General features: G+C 37.7%; 1 protein-coding gene and 1 long non-coding RNA gene across 2 annotated transcripts; both read left to right on the forward strand.

Moving 5' to 3' along the window:
• Positions 1-17,934: 17,934 nt before the first annotated feature.
• Positions 17,935-22,118, forward strand: LOC115714443 (pumilio homolog 12). Its single transcript, XM_030643160.2, has 5 exons — positions 17,935-19,111; positions 19,273-19,435; positions 21,051-21,214; positions 21,319-21,577; positions 21,685-22,118. The coding sequence occupies exons 1-5, from the start codon at positions 18,297-18,299 to the stop codon at positions 21,823-21,825; spliced, it is 1,542 nt and encodes a 513-aa protein (XP_030499020.1). The 5' UTR covers positions 17,935-18,296; the 3' UTR covers positions 21,826-22,118.
• On the forward strand, positions 19,447-20,669 carry LOC133031785 (uncharacterized). Its single transcript, XR_009684855.1, has 2 exons — positions 19,447-20,266; positions 20,376-20,669. It is a non-coding gene; the product is annotated as an uncharacterized LOC133031785 (long non-coding RNA).
• Positions 22,119-22,938: the final 820 nt, after the last annotated feature.

A 22,938-nucleotide genomic window follows, 5' to 3' on the forward strand; every position in this document is an offset into this window, starting at 1 on the left:
TGCTGGATAAAGAACGAGCAGTAGTCCTGAAAGATAAAGTTGAAAAGCTGCGCAACAACAACTTCATAATTGAAGATTTTTACCCGACTAGGGTCGCGAATCCCGTACTCATGCCCAAGCCGAACAAGAAATGACGAGTCTGTATTGATTTCACAGACCTCAACAAAGCATGCCCTAAAGACTATTTTCCACTTCCAAGGATCGATCAGCTCATAGATGCAACAGCCGGGCACGAAATTTTAAGCTTTATGGACGCTTATTCAGGCTACAACCAAATCAAAATGCATCCGCCAGACCAAGAACATACACGTTTCCGAATAGATATGGGTCTCTACTGCTACAAAGTCATGTCGTTTGGTCTAAAACCGCTAGAGCTACGTACCAAAGATTGGTAAACAAGATGTTTAAAGACCAGATCGGCTGAAATATGGAAGTGTACGTGGATGACATGCTCGACAAATCCAGAAAGGCTGGGGGAATGTTTCAAAGTCCTCAAGAAATACAACATGAAACTAAATCCCTTAAAATGCTCCTTTGGAGTCAGCTCAGGAAATTTTCTAGGCTTCATCATCAATGCCCGAGGAATTGAAGCCGATCCAGAAAAAATCCAAGCCCTCCTGGATATGAACTCGCCAACAAAAACCAAAGAGGTGCAAAGCTTAACTGGTCGAATTGCCGCACTGAGCAGATTCGTGTCAAAATCAACGGACAAATGTGTTCCATTCTTCAACATCATGCGAGGAAACAAAAAGTTTGAGTGGACAGAAGCATGTGAAAGAGCTTTTCAAGATTTAAAGGCGTAGCTTGCAAAACCTCCCGTACTTTCTAAACCTCTGGACGGAGAGGAGTTGGGGATATACCTAGCTTTCACGGAGCATGCCGTAAGTGCCGTGCTGATCAGAGAAGAGAACAGCGTACGGCACCCAGTCTATTACATTAGTAAGAGACTCATCAAGGCCGAGGGCCGATATCCGTTGATAGAAAAGCTCGCCTACTGCCTTAATCTAGCAACAAGGAAGCTGAGGCCTTATTTCCAAGCTCACCCTGTTCGGGTATACACCGACCAACCACTACGATAAATATTGTAAAAGCCAGATGCCTCTGGACGGTTACTCAAGTGGGCAGTAGAATTGGGTCAGTATGAAATCAACTTCCAATCCTGAACAGCTATCAACGGCCAAGCCTTGGCCGACTTTGTGGTAGAGTGCACAAGCAAAAAAGAAGGCATACCAGAAAGCAATCCCGAGTCAGTACCACAGCCAAGTAATAATGAGGACAAACTGACCTGGAAACTACATGTGGATGGGTCGGCAACAGATTAACTATCTGGTGCAGGAATTGCCCTCGTCACACCTGGGGGGCAACACCTGCACGCTGCAGTCAAGTTTGGATTCAAGGCCTCTAACAACGAGGACGAATACGAGGCTCTAATCGCTGGACTTAAGCTAGCCCAGGAAATGAAGGCCGAACACATTGAGATCTACAATGATTCACAACTGGTGGTAAATCATGTATCCAGCTAATACGAGGCTCGGGGAGAAAAAATGATAGCATATCTGTGCAAAATACACGACCTGCTCGCACAATTCAAAAGCTACGGTCTCAGACAAATTCCAAGAGAAGAGAATACAACTGCAGACGCGTTGGCTCAATTGTTAAGCAGCAATATAAGTGACAAGGCAAACTTGGTCCCTATTTAGTTCCTTGAAGAGCGTAGCATCACTGGCACGGAAGAAATCGAAATGATTGACACATCCCCAAACTGGATGACGCCAATAGCAGCCTATCTCAACTCTGGGGAACTCCCAGATAACCGAAATGAAGCTCGGAAAATGAGAAGAAAGGCAGCACGGTACATCATAGTAGAAGGGGTCATGTACAGAAGAGGATTCTCAACGCCATTACTCAGATGTGTTACCCGAGATGAAGTTGCACGGCTCCTATCTGAAGTTCACGACGGATTCTGTGGAAATCACGCAGCCGGACAGAGCTTATCAAAGAAAATTCTAAGGCAAGGCTACTTCTGGACAACGATGATTGATGATTCGAGAGCCTATGTTAAGAAGTGCGACAAATGTCAGAGATTTTCGAAGATACCAAGAGCTCCGCCCAACGGGCTGACACAGATGCAAAGTCCGTGGCCCTTTGCCATTTGGGGAATTGACCTAATCGGGAAATTATCTAAAGGTAAGGGCGGAGTGCAGTATGTAGTGGTAGCAGTGGACTACTTTACTAAGTGGACTGAAGCCGAACCACTTGCGACTATTACATCAAAGAAAGTTCAAGACTTTATAGTGAAGAACATCATATGCCGGTTCGGACTACCGTACAAAATAGTCTCAGACAATGGCAAACAGTTCGACAGCCAATCTTTCACTGATTTCTGTGCGAACCATGGTATCATCAAAAGTTTCTCAACAGTGGCACATCCTCAAGCAAACGGTCAAGTTGAAGCATTCAACTAAACCTTGAAGGATACACTAAAGAAGAAACTCGAAGAAGCTACATGAAACTGGCCAGAAGAACTCCCCGAAGTTCTATGGTCATACCGTACAACAGAAAAAATAACAATCGGTCAGACACCATTTGTAATGGCGTACGGTTATGAAGCTATGCTGCCCGTTGAACTCGAGCCACCGTCCCACAGAAGATTGACGTACGATCAAGGTACCAATTGTTGGGTTTTGTGTCCTAAATAAAACCCATTTCAATATAATCAGATTTACTTATTAATAAAGATCAGAAATAACATTTTATGTTGCATGGTTCACATGATTTATTTCATGATTATATATATATATAATGTATGAATTCCATTTAAGTCCAGAACATATGAATTTGTTAATGATTATAGTGTTGTCAACACAGTGGAATATAATCTTAATTATATGTTCGAAAGTTTATTTCCTGATTTGTCAGAACACTGGATTTAGACTGACATGGTATACTCAGCGATAGGTATTCTTACACCTTGGAAAACTGTTATGTCCTTTCCAGTACATTGGCAAAGTTTACCAGTATCGGATGTATGGAGTATACATCGGAAGGGACCGATATTGAACTTTGATTAGATATATTAGAATTTACCGTAATATCTATTCAATTCAATATCACCTGTTGATCCTAGATCAAATGATCTTAATCCTGATATGATTAGGTTCAATCTCAAGAGTGTTGTTCGTGTTCTTTAATTTATTAGTTAAGCCTACTTTTGGGTCAGGGTGATACGTACATTTTGGGAACACAGTAGTTCAATTGAGTGGGAGCGCTAACATAAATATGGAATCTATAGCTTCTATTTGGCGAATAGAAAGTAAAGGATGATTTCCTTCGAGCTTAACCAAACGAAAATAAATGGTGGAGTACTCATTTCACTTAGCTGAAATATCATTTATACAGGGTTAAGTGTTTTAAGGATAAAATACATTGTAGGGTGTTACGGTAATTTAATCCATTTACAGTGTAAATCATCTATATAGAGGATCATTGATCAAATTAGGATTATAACAATGGATAACTAATGACGTATCTATATCGTGGAACATATAGAGCGTTCTATATGACTGAGAGTGCAATTCCAAGTTCTAAGAGTGGATTCAATAAGGAATTAATAAGTTAGGGAATTTACTTGGTAAATTCGGTTCAACTTATTGGAAGCTCGGTTATATAGACCCATGGTCCCCATACTAGTTGAGACCATACTGCTTATAAGACTCAGTTAATTAATTTTGATTAATCAATTATAATTCTAAAGTTAGACTATGTCTACTTTATGAATTTTCACTAAGCAAGGGCGAAATTGTAAATGAAAGAGATTCTAAGTTTATTTATTAATTAAGATATTTTATATGTCTAAATTAATAAATATATTAAATGAAAATATTATTTAATAATTATTCTTAAGTTATTAAATAATTAGAATTGGCATTTGAATGGCTAAATTGGAAAATTGGCATTTTTGAGAAAATGGGAATAGAAAATAACAAAATGGGAAAGTTACAAGGTGACGCCCAATTTCCTTATATGGGCCGCCCACTATGCATAGGCTTTTACCATTTTATTTTTCCATTATTTATTGCCACACAATTCTAACCTAAACCTAGAGGGCATTCTATAAATAGAAAGTAATGGCTTCAGGAAACAACATACAATTGCATCTCATTCTTTTCAGAGAGAATTCCTGAGCGCCACTTTCCTCTCTCTCTTCTTCTCTAAATTTCGAAATCCCTTGAGTGAATGAGTAGTGCCCACACACATCAAGTGGTACCTCAATCATAGTATGTAAGACTGTGGAAAATCAGCATCAAAGAAGGAGAGGAAAAGATCCAGATTCAGATCTTGATAATGCTCTGCTACAGAAAGGAATCAAGGGCTAGAGATCTGAATGGAAGGAGTCATTATATTCCACTGCACCCAATGTAACGTTTTCTTAAACTCTTATGTGTTTATTTCATTGTTTTAGAATTCACATTAGGATGTTAATCAAACATACTTGGTAGTAAATCTAGATCCTGGTAAAATATTTCCAACACCAATCACATACTCCTTGCAGAATCACTTGATGAAATCGAAGAAAAACGAGCAACTACAAACTTAAAGTTGATAGCTCATCCACAAAAAGTAGCTCGGTATTTCAACAAACAAGTGAAAGCTCGAAAATTCTTCGTGGGAGATATGGTCCTGAGAAGGGTATTCCTAAACACCAAAGACAGCACGTCAGGTGTACTAGGACCTAACTGGGAAGGACCATATTAAGTGGTCGAAGTTCTCGACTCCGGAGCATACAAATTAGGTAAGTATGACGAAAAAATGCAACTCATTCTAGTACCACGGTACTGGAATGGAAAACATTTAAGGAAATACTACAAATAAAGTACAAGGTCGAGTTGACCATTTTAAGTACATAGGTCGGGTTGACCACTTCAAAGTACTCAGGTCGGGTTGACCATTTTAAAGTACTAAATGAACATTCACTTCTAAGTGAATGGCCTTCTGGGCAGACTACACGCAAAGGTTTCAGAAACAAAGTACTCAAGTCGGGCTAACCACTTTAAAGTACAGTTTCTTATGTCTGCAATTTGTTTTATTTCATGTTAAGCTAAAAGATCAGATTAGATCAAATAGCTCTGATGTAAGTTACTACGGTAACAAATACATTTTCGATCAATAAATGAATAAAGATAGTATTTCAAATTCAATTGAGTCGAAAAAATCAGCATGATTATAATTTACCTAAAGTGCGTACAAAAGGTTTGGTCAAACCCAAAATACCGAACAGAAAAGCAATATATTTGCGAAAGACAAGTGACCGAGAGTCATACGTCTGCTCGTTCACTTGGGGGCACCTATACCTGTACAAAGCATTTGGTAAAAATAAAACAATCACAATTGCACGGCAATTATAAACAGAGAATGAAATTCATTAAGGATGACAAAAGCACGTAGTACCAGGATTAAAAGCTGCCCGGTCAGCCCGTTGTCCAAAAAATGAAAAATAATTTCAAGTTTAAAGACCGCTTCGCCGGTCGAGATGTCTTAGAAAAGGCCCAGAGGCCGAATAAGATATATAAAAAAAAAAGAGATGAAAAGAAGTGTTTAAACAGCTGGAGTCCCAGGCTCTTGGTTCGGTTCTTCTGGGCCAACTGGAGCAGGAGGATCTGTTGTTTGAACAAGAGAAGCATTTGCAGCCTGACCGGAGGTTGAAGCAGCTTGGTTGGAGGTTGAAGCAACCGCCTCGTTCCCATCATAAGCCACTTGGGCCGCACAGTACTCAAGGTACATGTCCTTAGCCTCACCCAAGTAGTCAAAGTTGGCCCGGCGATTAGCCTTCCAGAAATCAATGAAGAGCTCGAGACCGGCTGTCTCCAAGGCATTGACCTTCTCCTTCAACCTGTCCACCTCGGCTCTAAGCTCCCCCTCCTTGGCGTCCTTCTCCTCCTTCATCCGAAGAAAAACTACTCGCAGAGAAGTCCTCTCATCCTGAAGACTATTTACCTCAGCAGATAAGATCTCGATGGTCTCCTCAAAACGGTCAGCAGCCTCAAGATCCTTTGTCAGCATGGAGATCTTCTTCTCAGCAGCGAACAGCTTCTTGTTGGCCTCGCCCAACTCCAACCGAACAGCTCCGGCTTCCGCCCTGGCTTCCTCAGCTTCCTTCTTGGCCAAGTTCGCCTTCGCCTTCAAGGTGTCGGACAGAGCCGCACTCTTGGAAGCAATAGACTTAGCTCGGGAGTAAATGTAGGCCAACTTCAGACCGGCCTGCACAAAGGAAAAACTTTAGCATATGGAGCTAAGTGTGGAAAGTTAAAGGAAAGTATCAAAAAAGACTTACCCTGGTGAACTCCTTCAGGACTCCGCCCACCAACACATCCAGAGATAAGTCATTATCAGCACCAGCCAGTTGCTCACTGACCTCGGGAATCAGCCGGTTCATATAGTGGGCCAGCATCTCCTTGCACTTTTTGGCCTCTAGAAACACGGGCAAAGGTGGAGTTGGTGCCTGCACTCGCTCAAGATTACTCCTGACCAGTTCAGACCCAGCCGTTGGTGGTCCAGACTCCTTGGACTTGGCAGACTTAGGGGTAGAGGGGTTTGCAGCAGTCCGCTCCTCGAAAAGATCAATGACCTCTCTAGAAGGTCTCCTTTCCGTAAAAGAGGACCCCTCACCGCCCTTAGACTTCTTGGCTGGAGGAGAGGCGCTAGAGCTTCCGCCCATTCTCTTCCTCAGAGCATCGAGGATCTGCCGAGACATGTTTGCACAGAATAAAAACAATATGGTTAGAAACAGCCATCAGAAAACACAAGGCATGAAAATCAATAAGCTCAAGAACAAGAAAAAGTAAAATGCAAGGTGACCGCCCGCACAAAGACTCAGAAGTCCATCATCACCTGACATCGATCTTATCTCAAACATGACAGCTTTCCCTTTTCCGGCAAAGGGGGGAGATGGTCGAACAGGTGCAATGGGCTCCCTTATGCGAATCGCATGTTCAACAGGCATGGGCGTGGCCGGGAGTTTCTTCTTCCTCTTCAGTGGGGTCACTTGCTCGTCCTCGGCCTCATCTTCAGGATTCAAAGGCTCCTGAGCATACTGCTTGGCCTTGGCACCTCCTTTCAACTTAGCCTCGCGCTTAAGTTGAATAAGCTCATTCTCCTTATGAGTTCGTTCAGTCCGGCCAGCATCAGACTTCCTCTTCTTTCCCGCCACAGACTTAGGAGAAAAGTCCTCGGGATAGAGCCCGTACTTCACAAGATTATCATCGGAGGTCAACTGGATAATATTCTTGTCTTCCCCCGGCAACCGGGCAAGTTTCTGAGCTCTCTCCCTAAGAGCAAGAGTGAGGGGAGGGCGGTGATATGTCGGAATCTGCTGAAATTGAGTCCGGGTAATGCTCGGATCCTTCACCATGAAGTACTCATTGGCAAAATTCCCTATTTTGCTGATGGCCTTGGCATCTGTGCCGGTCAACCACTTGAAGCCTGGCTGAGAGAAATAGAAGTACCCCGACCTGCCTTGTTTGGGGGTAGACTTCAGATCAAAGAACTAGGCAACCTCGTGGGGAGAAGGAGCACCCCATCCGTGGGAAGCGTAGAGGACGAAGAGGGCAGACAAATACTTAATGCCCTTAGGGGTGATTTGGGTCGGGCAGAGACCAAAGAAGTCTGCCACATCCTTGAAGTACTTGTGCAAGGGCATCAGCGCCCCTTGCTGGCCATGGGCCCCCGACCAGGCGCACATCCCCTTGTCAGGGTTTGTGGCACGATTAGTGTGGGCGGGAATGTAGCAGTTCAGCTCGCCCAGGTACCCGTCCTAGTCAAGAGTTCAAAGGCGCGCCTCCGTAATTTTGGACGGAGGACTTACCCACCTGGAGCCCAAGGCACCCTACCTCCTATGAGGAACCGCCGCAGCAAGTTCCTCACTGACATAGTCCACGCCCTCAACTAGGACGTCTCCGTCAGCATCAATTGGCATCCCAGCCTCATTGTACTCCCCGAAATTGGGGGTTCAACCTCTTCCTCTCCCTCTGCCTCAGAAGGACTGCCCAGACACACATCGTTCAGCTTCTCAACTTCCTAGACCTCAGCTTCCACCTCGCGATCCTCCTCCATCGGGACGACCGAATCCTGTTCGGCACTGGGCAGAGTGGCAAGCCGAGCCACTTGAGGATCAGTAGCATTGGCCAAACGCGTGGTTTTCTTTGTACGAGCCATCATACTATGGATGGGTACAAGGTTAGAAGAATGTCCTTCGATAGAAGGAGGACTAGAACGAAGACGAGGGTGATCCTCGTGATGCCCGAGTTCCCAAGACTCACCTGAGTTCATCTACAAAAGACAACACACAAGATGAGTGTTGGACAGAATATCAAACGATAAACAAGCAAATATGCCGACCAAGAGTACTCAACAGATTAAAGGACGGCTATGTCCAAAGAAAAGTCAGAACTCAAGAAGTCAAAAAAATTTCTTGAGTTAGGGCAAAAAAGTTCATGAAGCTTAGAATAAGCAAGATGAAAGGCGAACGCAATGCAGTTCAGTGACAAACTCTATGGCTGTAAACCCACATGAAGACATGATAAAGGAGAATCGCAGAAGTTTCTAGCCCTAGGGTTTCCTAAGCATTTTTCTACAGCATAGTGAAAGTTGCATTCAAAATGTAAACATGCAAAGAAAAGCATAAAGGAAATCAGAAACTTACTCAAAGATTCGAGTGTCTAGGTTTGAGCAACGTCAACCAACAGTTGTATGAAGGCACTTCGGCGAATTCGAAGCCAGAAAACTTTCTTTTCGCTCTGGAGCTTACTTAGAAAAGAAGGGAGATGAAGTGAGTTTATGTGCCAATGCTATGGGTATTTATAGACAAGTCACGAAAAGAGGTAACTGTCTCAAAGAAACCTCAGATGCCTCAGCTTCCCGCCACAAAAACGAATATGGGAAATCAAAAGTAATTGAGTGCAACCGTCAGCCGTGGAGAGAGAAAATCAGATTTCAAAATATTAATTGTCATTACCTGAAAACCGAAGGGATGCCCAGTCAGCTTCACATCGAGTCTCGAAGGGTCATGCTCGACACGTGTCCCCATCCCAAGGCAGAGCCAGCTCGGAAGAAGTCTACACGCAACCTCAGAGGTCCCGTACAGACTTGGGGGGCAAATGTTATGCCAAATTTTGCACTCTGACGTGGCATCACGAGAATGGTGACACGTGGAGTCCACTTGGAGCATCTGCTCGGGAAGATAGGTCGGGCAGGATGCCTCGTTGGCACATCCTGGGTAAGATATTCAGCGATCCGTGCAGAGCACTCAACACTTAGCGAATTCAGCTTTCGCATCATGAGTCATCAGCTCAATCCCTATAACTTAGGGATCAACTTACGTGGATACGGCATACACACGATCCCACTATCAGTGTACTCAGCCTTAATCCCACGATCCTTGCATTCAGCATTGATCACACGATCTTTCTGTTTATGCGCATTGTAACGAGAGAGGAAACTCTTCCTCCTCAAGTTTCCTAACCCTATAAATAGTGAGGAATGTTCACTGGGCAAGGGGACTGAGAGATTGAAAGTCGATACGCAGCTAAGCTAAGACTATATTGTTATCTAAGAATTATATATTCAGAGATATTGTTGTAAGAGCTATAAGGAAAGGAATCTTCTTCCTTGTTCTTGAGTCAATACAAATAACGAGGATTAGGCTATTACTGAACTGCTCGGGGCAAAACCTCTATAAAATTCTTGTGTCTTATTATTGTTTTATTATATATTCGTTACGACATATCATTTATCGCTTATAAAAAAGACTCATTGTCGTTGGCTAAAAGTGAAGTCAACAGTACCAATGGGTTATCAATATAACAGAGAATATATTTGAGGTATGTATATTTCTGGGTGTGTTGAAAAGATCCTCAAGATCTCTACCAAACACAAAAAAGAAATTTCAGGATCACGGAATGATCTTTGATTAATTGTTATTAGTTGAGAATTCGGGAAATGTGTATTTCCAGTTTAGTTATGGGTACCTGGTATGAGCAATGTTGCCTCTACCGTATAGGTTACATTAATTCACTTTATAACAGTGGTTAACTATAAGTGATTGGGAAATTTAAAAGATGTGTCAGTTCAAGAGAAATTGATGCAAGTTAAAATAAGTAGAAATGAACAAGATTCAAGTTGACAATAAGATGGGAATTCCTTAAGTTTTAATGAACAAAACCAATGAGGAATTGTTAGAGGTGAATGAAGGGAGTGATGGCAATTGAATTTTATTAATGAAAGAATGAAAGCAAGAAATATAATTAGGAACGACAAAGAAGCATCTACTTTCTGATAACCCACCATGAGCTTACTTTGTAGTTAAGCATAACTAATTTGGGTAATCTCAAGATGGGAAATCTTTCTGGGAGTCATCCTGAAAAGCGTATGAGTGAGGACAAAGTACGCTAGAAAGATTCATATTAGGATGCAAAATTGATAGTCGTTCCAGAAATTATCAAGAGGAATGGATGTGTTAATAAGTAGATATTGACAAGGTATTGAGAGAAGTATATAGTAGTGGATGGAAATAAGAAGTACTCAAATTGAATATCTATCATAAATGAATACTTAACTTATTATTAAGCTAAGTCAGTAGGTCAGCTTAGGAGGTCCCATATAAGGAATGGAAAGACATAATTATGAATTAGGTATTATGGGATCTTATGATTTTGACTGAATAGTAATGGTTGGAGATACCGAGTTAATATGTTGTCTATCGGTATAGATAATCTATACAATAAATAAGGATATGGAATTCATATGAAGGAATAATCTAATCTTTTGAAATTCCAAGGTTGATATCTTTGGCTATGATGTTAAGAATTAAAGAAGGTTATTGAGAACCATGGAGGTTAAAGCGAAAATAGTATGATGTTTTATTCTTGAAAGGTGGGTAACCTGAGAAGATCAATAGAATATTAGAAACATGTTGTGAGCATATTTAATAAAGGATAGATTATCTTAGAATAATCTCTTCCCTGATGAGAATTTTTTTAAAAGTGATAATTAAATGTACCACAGGTTAGGTACCTTAATAAGTGTGGTACAATAGAAATATTAGATACATATTTACTGAGGTAAATAGGCTAGGTATCCTATTAGCTAGCCTTAACTCCTGCGTTTTCCGGAGTATATAATGTGTTTCATGTCTCCATGCTAAGAAAATATGTATCAGACTGGACCCATATTCTAAGCTGTAATGATGTTAAACTTTAGACAAATTTATTACATGGAAAAAACATCTTGTCTAAGTTTTTGGACTAGAAAGAGGAGGTACTATGAAATGAGACAATTCCACTAGTTAAGAAAGTGTTATAGAAAAAAAAATATAGCAGAATAAAAACAACAATTTGAGAGTAAGAATCATAAATACGGGGGTAATTTCCCGATTAGTTTAAATAAATTTCGAGGACGAAGTTTCTATGAGGAGGGGATGGCTGTAATATCCCAATAAATCTAATGGTAGATAATTAGGGTTTATATTTATCTTATGAGTTAATCAGATAATAAGTAGAATTATGATCCTACTAATTTATTTCAGTATAAAATGTAAATATTGCTATAGTGAGTAAATAAGCGTAATTTGTAAATTACGGAGATTTATATAGCATGTGTGAATATAATATGAGTTATTTGTGAAATAAAAATATTTTTAGGTTCGGCGACCCTGGAGACCCGATTGGAGGCCAAAAATGTCACAACAGTTTAGTTAGAAATATTGATGGAATTATTAAGATAAGTTGATTTTAGAAATATTAGGGTATTTTAGGGTACTCGAAGTTGGCCAAATACCCTAAAAATAGAGATTTCTTAATGGCTAAGAAATAATAAGATTACTATTAATAATAAAATTTTTATTAATATTATATTATTATTGTATATATATTAAGTTTTAAGTTATAACAGTAGAAAGAACGAAAAACGAAACCCTCGTTCTCCCTCCTTCGACAAAACCTTCTCCTCCTATATTCATTTTCTTCAATTTTTAACCCGAAACTTAATGATCTAAGCTCCGGTAGCAGCAGGATAGCAAATCTTTGAAAAAGAAAAGCTTAATGTATGGTTTAATTTCGTTTTAAGTTTAAAACAATTTATTTTGGTATAGAGATTTTGTAAATTAGAATAGTTATGAAGGTTCTGACCTTATAAGATTATTCTCGGGTAGTCATGGGACTAGTTCTAATGTTTACTTGTTGAATTTGAGGTGATTTTGAGTTAGAAATCGAGTTTTGAACTTTTGAAAGCTTAGTCCGAACGTTAATGGCGTTTTTCATTTAAGGGGTCGATTTTTATTTCTGTTACGTAAGGATGGTATATTTATGGTATATATGCACCCTGTGAAGTTTGGAGTGATTTGTATAAGTTTTGGTAGTGTTTCGGTGGGTGCGAAAATTGGGATTTTCGAATTTTACAGATTTTAGAAATTCCTAAGATATCAGAAATCGTATTTTTGTCATAACTTTGGATTCGGGTGTCCGTTTTGGACATTCTATATACCGTTTCGAAGCTTGCAACGAGCTCTATAAAATGATGTATGTTTTAGAGCCAAACTATAATTTTTATTTTATTCTATTTATACCGCGGGATTTGGTAGAAAACTCTAGATTGTCTTATGTGAATATAAGCAGTATTTTGGGATAAATACTTATTGGTTTATCGTTGTTGTGACATAGAGCCGAGATCATTGGGGATAGTTCTCTACTTGGGTTGGCCAAAATGTATGAACCTGGATTAAAGGTAAGAAAAGTATATTGTACTGCATAGTACGTTGTATGTAATACAATTAGTATTGTTATGAATTGATTAATATTGAGATATAGTTAATATTGTTATTTATTGAAAAGGCTGATTGGTTGAGTATTGATAATGTGATAATATTATGCATGTGATATATGGGCTCACCTGATTAGGTGATGCAATTTTCCTGGCGACGTATTGGACGTAAGTACCTGCGTCAGTGATATATGATGAGTACCGAGTGTATGTACGGGCTCACCTGATTAGGTGATGCGATTTTCCTGGCGACGTATTGGGCGTAAGTACTGGTGTCAGTGATATATGATGAGTACCGAGTGTAGGTACGGGCTCACCTGATTAGGTGATGCGATTTTCCTAGCGACGTACTGGGCGTAAGTACGGGTGTCAGTGACATGATAAGTACCGGGCGTAGGTACGAGCTCTACTGATTAGACGATGAGATATATTAGTGCCAGATTGTGGCATGGGCTCACCTGATTAGGTGATGCAATTATATGATATATGGGTGCAGGTTTTTGGCACTGGCTCACCTGATTAGGTGATGCAGTTACGCGACATATGGGTGCCAGGCTATGGCACGGGCTTGTCTGATTAGGTGATACAATACAAGATTATCAGATTAAAGCATCGACTTGCCTAATTAGTCAACATAATGTTATGAAGATGGTTACTTTATGATATATATTATTTATATGATTAAATGAATATGAATTCTATTATTGGTATAATAGTTTTGTATTACCAAATATTTGTATACTGATTTTTATTCATGGAAGATGCTAGTAGTGATTTGGATTTCATCTTATGAACAATGGGTGATGGTTTGATTTTTATTGTGTATAAATGACAATGTTCGAATTGTTGGGTTTTGTGCCCTAAATAAAACCCATTTCAATATAATCAGATTTACTTATTAATAAAGATCATAAATAACATTTTATGTTGCATAGTTCACATGATTTATTTCATAATTATATATATATAATGTATAAATTCTATTTAAGTGCAGAACATATGAATTTATTAATGATTATAGTGTTGTCAGCACAGTGGAATATAATCTTGATTATATGTTCGAAAGTTTATTCCCTAATTTGTTAGTTCACTGGATTTAGACTGACATGATAATCAGCGATAGGTATTCTTACACCTTCGATAAGTGTTATGTCCTTTCCAGGGCATTGGCAAAGTTTACCAGTATCGGATGTATGGAGTATACATCGGAAGGGACCGATATTGAACTTTGATTAGATATATTAAAATTTACTGTAATATCTATTCAATTCAATATCACCCGTTGATCCTAAATCAAATGATCTTAATCCTGATATGGTTAGGTTCGATCTCAAGAGTATTATACATGTTCTTTGATCTGTTAGTTAAGCCTACTTTCTAGTCAAGGTGATACGTACATTTTGGGAACATGATAGTATAATTGAGTGGGAGCGCTAACATAAATATGGAGTCTATAACTTCTATAGGAATTTAAAAGTGAAACGATGATATCCTTCGAGCTTGGCTAAACAGAGATAAATGGTTGAGATCTCATTTCACTTCGCTGAAATATCATTTATACGGAGCTAAGTGTTTTAAGGATAAAATACATTGAAGGTGTAATGGTAATTTAGTCCCTATTCAATGTAATCATCTATTAGAGGGTTATTGATCAAATTAGGATTATAACAATGGATAATTAATAGCGTATCTATATCGTGGAACATATAGAGCGTTCTATATGACTGAGAGTGCAATTCAAAGTTCTAAGTGTGGATTCAATAAGGAATTAATAAGTTAGGGAATTTACTTGGTAAATTCGGTTCGACTTATTGGAAGCTCGGTTATATAGCCCCATGGTCCCCATACTAGTTGAGACCATACTGCTTGTAAGACTCAGTTAATTGATTTTAATTAATCAATTATAATTCTAAAGTTAGACTATGTCTACTTTATGAATTTTCACTAAGCAAGGGCAAAATTGTAAGAAAAGAGATTCTAGGTTTTATTGTTAACTAAGAGACTTTATATGTCTAATTAATAAATATATTAAATGATAATATTATTTAATAATTAACTTTTAGTTATTAAATAATTAGAATTGGCATTTAAATGGTTGAATTGGAAAATTGGCGTTTTTGAGAAAATGAGATGCAAAAATGATAAAGCAGCAAAACTGCATAGATGAGGCCCAATATCCAAAGCCCATGGCCGCCCACACTTAATGGGTTTTATCATTTATTTTTTTCATTATTTTAATGCCAAATAATTATAACTTAAACCTAGGTTGTTACCTATAAATAGATAGTGATGGCTCACATTCACACTTAACTTTGTCAGATGAAATTTGAGCCTCCTATTCTTTCTCTATATCCACCACTTCCCTTCTCTTTTCCTCTTCAATTTCGAACCTTGAGTGAATGAGTGAGTGCCCACACACATCAAGTGGTATCTCAATCATAGTGTGGAAGATTGTGAAGAATCCAATCAACAAGAAGGAGAATCAGCATCAAAGGAAGGAGAGAAAGAGATCCAGGTTCAGATCTTGGTGATGCTCTGCTACAGAAAGGAATTAAGGGCTAGAGATCTGAATGGAAGGAGTCATTATATTTCGTTGTACCCAATGTAAGGTTTCCTAAACTTTATATGTGTTTATTTCATTGTTTTAGAATTCATATTAGGATGTTAATGAAACATACATGGTAGTAAATCTAGATCCTGGTAAAATATTTCCAACACGAATAACAAACTATATGATTGTTATTATTACTTTTCTTGCTGAGTCCTTGTGACTCACGGGTGCTATGTGGTGCAGGTAAAGGCAAAGAAAAGCTAGATCAACCATGAGGTGACAGTCTTCTCCAACAATGTACATATTGATCTTACTGGCTTGCGTGCCGAGTTGCCAGGAGTTGTGTTTGGACTGGCTGTATCTGCTGTGTATTTTGATTTTATGTTTAAATGGTTGTCGTATATATTTATTTAGCAAAACTTTTTATGACAGGGATTCCCGGAACACACTTTTTATGCCGTTATAATGTCCGTTTTTAGTGTTTTATTTTAGTCAAGTTTTTAATATTATCACAATTTTTAATAATTAATTATTCTATTAGTATTAAACTAGTTTATAAAACCACACACGTGGCGTACCTATAGATTAAGGTGTTACATCTGTGGTAGAGGTGCCAAAACATGGTGGCCGAGCAGCCATGTTTTGGTTGGTCACAGTAGGTGGCACTTGGACATTGGGATTTGTGCCCATAGAGTCTCATGGTTCGGTAAAATTCCCACATCTCATGACAGCCATGCAAAATGGAAATTAAGAAAACAAAGTGAGAGCTTTTTGAATGAGAATTTCAGGCTCTCAATGAAAGCACCAAAATATTGACTGTAAGTTTAGCCAACTAACGTGGAGTCTGACTAAGATCTAATTTCGTTTATGCTGTCAAATGTGGAAAGATAATAAATGTAAAGACACAAAATTTTATAGAGGTTCTTCCCCTTTGATTAAGTAATGACCTACTCTCATTTTAGTTGTATTCACTCTTGAGATAATACCATGCAGATTACAGGTTGAAACCTAATTTCTAGTTATGGCTCTCTTCAGTATTATAATGATGAGAATGTGTGTTGCAGGTGAGAAGTATGAGAAGAGAGAGAGAGAGAGAGAGAGAGTTTTATGCCTTAGTATTTCTGAGCTTTTAAGTGCATGCATGAATTTAGGTTGAGTTCCCTTTTCTTTAGGGTTAAGACCCTTTATATAGTATTAGAGTTTATAAGGTGTTGCATATAATAAATAGAAATATCCTTAGAAAATAGAAAAGTTACATTCTGGTGTTGAATCCCTAAAATTTTGGGCAGATTGAACCGTTCCGAAGTTGTAGGAGTGCTGAAGATGATTTGGAATCTTTTAAAAGGCTTATGGGAGAAACCACGACCCATTCAGGCTGATCAGAATTTAGTACACCTCTTGGCCGGCCAACCTTAATTGAAGGTTGTCCAGTACATACTGTCATCCTTGGCTGGCCAGCTAAGGTCCAGCCAGGGTCTTGAAGACTTGCTTGGTTCTTCTTGTTTGATTCCTTCTTGTGATCTTGATATCTTGAAGGTTGAGGAATCGTACAACACTACCTTGTTTACTTAGTGATGAGTTGTTCTCTACTTGTCTTTTGCTTTTGGCCACGTGGAGGTGCCACATCAGGTAGGTAAAAATTGGGATAACATATAGATAATTTGATAGCATAATAGCTCTCTTGGGAATATCAAATTCGGTCTCAGGATAGTGAATATGATCCACTATTTATGGGGAGAAGGATGTAGAGTATTTATATTTAATTACATAATAAAACTTTGAATATTTGAATGAGCTAATCCCACGAAATCCTCTCAATCACTCAATTATAGGAATATTGATTGACCTATTTGTAAGAAAATAAGTTGTTGGAATAAATATGAGCGTTTCCTCCTGTGAACTCGCTGGTCAGACGTTTTTTGTGAGATGGCTCAGTTGCTTGGACTACTGGTCAGCATACCCTGTCTAGCATATGCCTGATGCTGGACGACTCCATCTGGTCTATACTGTCGACCAACGGCTTTTGGAGAGTCTCCTCGAAGGTCCCTCGTCCGCTCAACCTCCTCCATGTTTGTCACGCCACACCATTTTATGCCTAATTATTAGAGTGATTTTAGAATAATAATAATAATAATTAATGATTTTTTGATTAAATTATTATTACACTATTAAAAATATTTGCATAAAAAAATTACTGTAAATTTCTGAGAACTGTAAACGAAAAATAAAATATAAACTTCGGCGTCTAGTTCACTATGGGATGGAAAGTACAAATAATAACATTTTTATTTTTATTTTGATGAAAGTAAAATAAAAAATAAATTAATAAATAAAACAAATCTTGTTTGCCAAGTAAAAGGACTTTTTTTTTTTATGAAAGCCAAGTAAAAGGACTTGAAATAGGCATATCGAATAGAAAATAGCCACGTGGCATGAGAGGTATGGCCTACTTTTGTAGGTGACAGAGGTGAAGACAGTCTCTCTCACACTTTCTTATTTTATAATAAATAAAAAATCTGTGGCTTCGGCTTTCGTAGCACGAAAACTTTCTATAAATTGCATGCAAATGCAGATCCTAACAAATCTCTTCCAGTCGCGCTATCTTACATAACAACACTCTCTCTCACTCCTTCCGGTCAGTCAATCCTTTCTCCAAATTTCCCAATATAATTAACTCAAATTTTAATTTCTTTTTCTCAAAAAATAAACGAAATTAATTTATTATACAAACAAATTCTTTCGAAAAATTAAAACGCAAAAAAGAAAAGAAAAGAAAATAATAAAAGAAATCAATATCAACTCTCCCTTGTATAAAACCCATCTTACATAGCTTACAAAACCCTTCAACTCTCTCTCTCTCTCTCTCTCTTTCCTTCTCTTTGTGCTTTGTGTCTTTTCTTCTTCTGCTCTTTCTTCAAGATTGTACTTTTTAACGATGGTAGACGACAACCATGGCAGTTATCATAGTTGGGACCCTCCGCGGTGGAATGGAGCAGTGGATTTTGGGTTGACTAGGCAGCCTGAGAGCGATCTTGGTTTAATTCAAGATCAAACCCTAGAAGCGTTTTCCAGCCTAAATGTGGGATCAGTTGTGACCGATCTGCGGAGACGTTTATTTCGGCAATCCGAAAATTCACAATCCACTGAAAATGGTTATGGTCTTGGTTATGGCATCGAGGGTGATCCTGTCAATCCATTTCTAAGGAATGGTATGACTACTACTGCCAGTACTAGAGCAATTTTGAGTACGGGTTCGGTTTTCAGTACTACCAGGGAAAACTATCCTACTTCTGATATAAATTCTAGTCCGTCGACTCACTTAGGAATGATTGCCTCTTCTAATTCGAATGATTCGCTTTCTGATGATTCGTTTGGTTTAGAGAATGGAACGGCGGCGGTCTGCCAATCACAATGTCATATTTCGAACTTTTTTAATGTTCTGGGAAGTAGTCCTCTTTGTTGGAGGGATGAAGATGCAGTGGAATTTCTGCGGGGCAGGGTTGCGTTTTTGTGTAAGGATCAATCTGGGTCTAAGATAATACAAGTGATGTTGCAGAAGAGGAGAAAATCTTTCGATGTTATTCTTGCTGAGGTTTTAGAAGATATGTCCGACTTGGTGATTGACCCATCTGGGAATTATGTTGTTCAGAGTCTGGTGACTCTTTGTACCGATGAACAGAGGACCATGATTCTTTATGCGATGACCAGGCTCAAATTTCAATTTTTTGGAATTTGTATAAACATGCATGGGTATAGTACTTTTTTAATTCTTTATTGTTTCTTGTTCTAATTCTGTCTTGAAAGACATTGGCTTATATGTACAATTTTTCTTTTTTATTAGAATTTTACTTCTAGTTAAGGTAATGCATAATAACTAATAAGCTTCTTTTTTGTTTTTTTCCTTGTGGCAGGACTCGCGTGGTACAGAAATTGTTAGATCATCTATCCTTTAAATTTCAGAGGTTGATTTTTTTGAAGGCTATACACCCTTTTGTGGTTCCTTTGACTAAGTGTGCTAATGGCTATCATGTTATTCAGCAGTGCATTAGACATTTTGATTCTGAAGAAAAGGAGGTAATGTCTTTTTATTGTTTAGTGCTCTAGTAAAGTAATGGAACTGATTTTCACTAAAGAAAAGGAGATAATTCGTATGTGTTTTTTACATGGCACTTCTTGAGTCAGGACATCTACTTGATGTTATTGTTTGCCTTTATCGACTATACCTTTTTCTTTAGTCACTGAATAACTATTAACAGTAAAAAAAATTTAAGGGGTCAGCTTGACCTGTACATTTTTAATTTAATCATGTCTCTTCATAAATAGCTTCAATAATATTTGAATGGAGCTATATTATGGTTGTAACTAAAACTTCATATTAGTCACCGGTGACATTGTGCCCAAAAATTCTGTTGTTATAATTGACAATGCCTAAGAGTCTCCTATTCATAAACTTATCAGGCTATCTCCTTTACTAACGAGTAATTCAATTTTGTTTTCAGTATCTCGTTGATTTTCCAGGGGTTAGGGGAATAGGTAAACCAGATGAGACAGGATTATAACTATTTTTCCAACTGTCTTTTTTATATGTAGCTGAGATAAACGATCTCTTGTTCTTGATTAACCGATGCCCTTAAATTTACTCTTTCTTTACTTGTAATTGTAAACATGCTTTTATAAAATTGATTTGTATCGTTTCCCTTGGAGGATGTGACGTACTTATAATCTTAATCGCCTCTAGTACACACATAGATTCTTGCGAAGAAAAAATTAAAAAAACTAAGAATCCAATAGACATGTTCTTAAGGTTCTGTTTCCTGAACAGTTTTTTTACTCGAGTTTCCGTCCTCAGAGAGCCATGCCCTTGTGTTTTATGTGCTCAAGTGTTTTCTCCAACTCCAATGTGTGGTAATTTCTTTTTCAGTTGTTTTGTTCCTTGGTATATTTCGTAAGATTAAATGGCACTGGATGGTCGGTCATGACTTTTTATTTTTTTCTTTTTTGTGTGTTTATGTAGCATTGATATACTAACACTATGTTTGATGAGGGGGAAAAGTTGAGGCATGGACAAGAGAGGAGGGAAACGAGTGAGAGAGGTCAAATCCTCTTGTTTGGCCAGAAGAATCATAGGAAAGAAAGGAAAATTGGGAGGATAACAAATCCACTCAAATGAACCATTTAAAATCCTTTAATAGAAGGATTGATGCTTTCCATTCTAATTTATTCAAAATTACAAAATTGTCCTCTAAAGAAAAAAATAATTATGAAAATATTTTAGTAGTTTCTTGAATAAATAGTGACTTATTATTCCACTTCTCTCTCTTACTACTCTCCTCTCCCTTTCATCCTCTCTATTCTCCTTCCACCCTACCAAACATTTTGTGAGAGAAAGTAAAATCACGTAGTGTTTTGTTATATCTAGAGCAAGAAATTACTTAGTCTCGTTAGCTTTTTAATTTTAGAATACAATTCTTACTTGTCTACTACTACCACTACATGTAGTGGTTGCAATATGAAGTTGTAGGGTACTAGCACGTCCCTAATCCTAATTATAAAAGGTTTTGTCATATATATGCGCAGGAAACCTATAAATGATTCTTTCAATCTATTTCTTGCATCATCATCTGGAAGGTGAAAGATCTACCTTCTGTATTTTCTGGCTAAACCTGATAAGTTAATATTTCACATGCAGTGTCTTCTGACTCAAGTGCTTGATTACTGTGTGGAAATTGCCATGGACAAATTTGGGTGCTGTGTGCTGCAATTTTGTGTTGAACACGCAGAGGGGGAAATCATTTTGCGGTTGATGGCTGAGATAGTATTGAAAGCGTTACTCCTTGCAGCACATCGTTACGGGTTTGTACCTCTATAATCACTTCATGCTTTTACTTCCCTCAATCAACAGTGTACAGTTTGCACTGACATAATTTTCTTTTTGTACGGGGCCTCATTTATATCAGAAACTATGTAGTTCAACATCTACTCGGTCGGAAAATACCAGTAATTACTGAACATATCATTCGTCAGCTTGAAGGAAGCTATGTGTCCCTCTCACTCAGTAAATATGGCAGTAATGTTGTGGAGAGGTGCTTGAAGGAGTGTGATGAAAAGCAAGCTATGAATGTGATTATGGAGATGCTCCAAAATCAAAATGTTTCTATGCTTTTTCTCGATCCATATGGAAACTATGTGATCCAATCAGCATTGTTGGCTTCTAAGGTTGGTGGATAAATAATACTCTTGTGTATTCCTTGTTTGAGATTTTCTGATAGAATACTGTCTTTGGTTGGTTATTATTAATTAGCTATTATTGGTTGTGCGAGCAGGGTCAGGTCCGGAAGGCTCTAATAAATATAATCGACATGCATGCGTATAAGATGCGGTGCCACCAATACGGCAAGAAAATACTGGACTTGATTTGGAAGAGGAAGCTGCGTAATCATAATACAAAATCTATGGCTATATAGTAATGCTAATATATAGAATTTTAGCAACTGTAGATGTTGTCGTTTTGTTGTCCCATGCTATCCTTTTGTGTCCTGTCCAACCCATGTTGTATTCGTAGCTTTTCCTCAAGGCAATACCACATGTCTTGTTGCAAAGACTGCTATTAGCTACTTCTGTTGTGTAGTTTACTTTTTCTAGTGTTAAAAAGAATATTAGGCCCTCTTTGACATTCATAAATGAAAATATGAAATAGTTTTTGTTGTTTTCAAAATAAAAATAAAAAAAAAAGTGTTTGCTTTAGTATTTTATTTTATTTCTTACTATTGTTGTTGTTTTTTTATTATTTTTATAATGAAAATAATAATAATAATAATAATAATATTGTTGTTGTTGTTGTTTTATGATAAATTGTCCAAGTCAAATTTTGTTACATAAAAACCGAAAAAGCACGAAAGACTCAAACTAAAGGAAATATAAAAAATATTGACTATAGAGTTAGTTGGGTTTTTTGACACAGGAGCCCAACACGATTTTGGAAGGTACGATATGGTACGATGCGGACACGATACAAAAAATATGATGTAAATTGACATGACATGACATAGTACAATAAATCTGAAAGCACGATCATATTAGCTGGAGAGCACAGCGCGTAAGTATGAATATGTAAAATCTAAAAGCACTATACGCAAAAGTCCAAAAGCACAACATGCAAAAAGCCCAAATTAAACCCATAAAAATAAAATAAAAATTTCAGTCAATTTTTTTCGGAGTAATTATATAAAACACAATTTTTTTTGTAAAAAAAATTATATTTTTCACGTTTAAAGATTTTTTTTGTATTTTTACGGTTTTCTATAGAAATAACACGAAAATAACATAAAAGTAACAGAAAAGTAACATCCAAATAACATCAAAACAACAACCAAAAATAACATGCAGATAACAAAAACTCAACAATAAATTAACAAAAATACAACATAAAAAGACCGTATTTTCTGTAAATAAAATCATAAAAATCGTAAAAATATTTAAATTCCGTACAACCGTATTTTTGTAATTTTTTTGTTGTTTTTTTTTATTTTTGTGAAATAGTCCCATTTTTTTCTTATAGTTCACAAAAATATAATATG

This window comes from Cannabis sativa, chromosome X (assembly GCF_029168945.1).
Source record: "Cannabis sativa cultivar Pink pepper isolate KNU-18-1 chromosome X, ASM2916894v1, whole genome shotgun sequence".
Lineage (NCBI taxonomy): Eukaryota > Viridiplantae > Streptophyta > Magnoliopsida > Rosales > Cannabaceae > Cannabis > Cannabis sativa.

Coding starts and splice junctions, on each gene's coding strand:
- LOC115714443 (XM_030643160.2), top strand. CDS start 18,297: ATGGTAGACGACAACCATGGCAGTTATCATAGTTGGGACCCTCCGCGG. Junction 19,112..19,272: donor ATTTGTATAAACATGCATGG/GTATAGTACTTT, acceptor TCCTTGTGGCAG/GACTCGCGTGGTACAGAAAT. Junction 21,215..21,318: donor CTTGCAGCACATCGTTACGG/GTTTGTACCTCT, acceptor CATTTATATCAG/AAACTATGTAGTTCAACATC.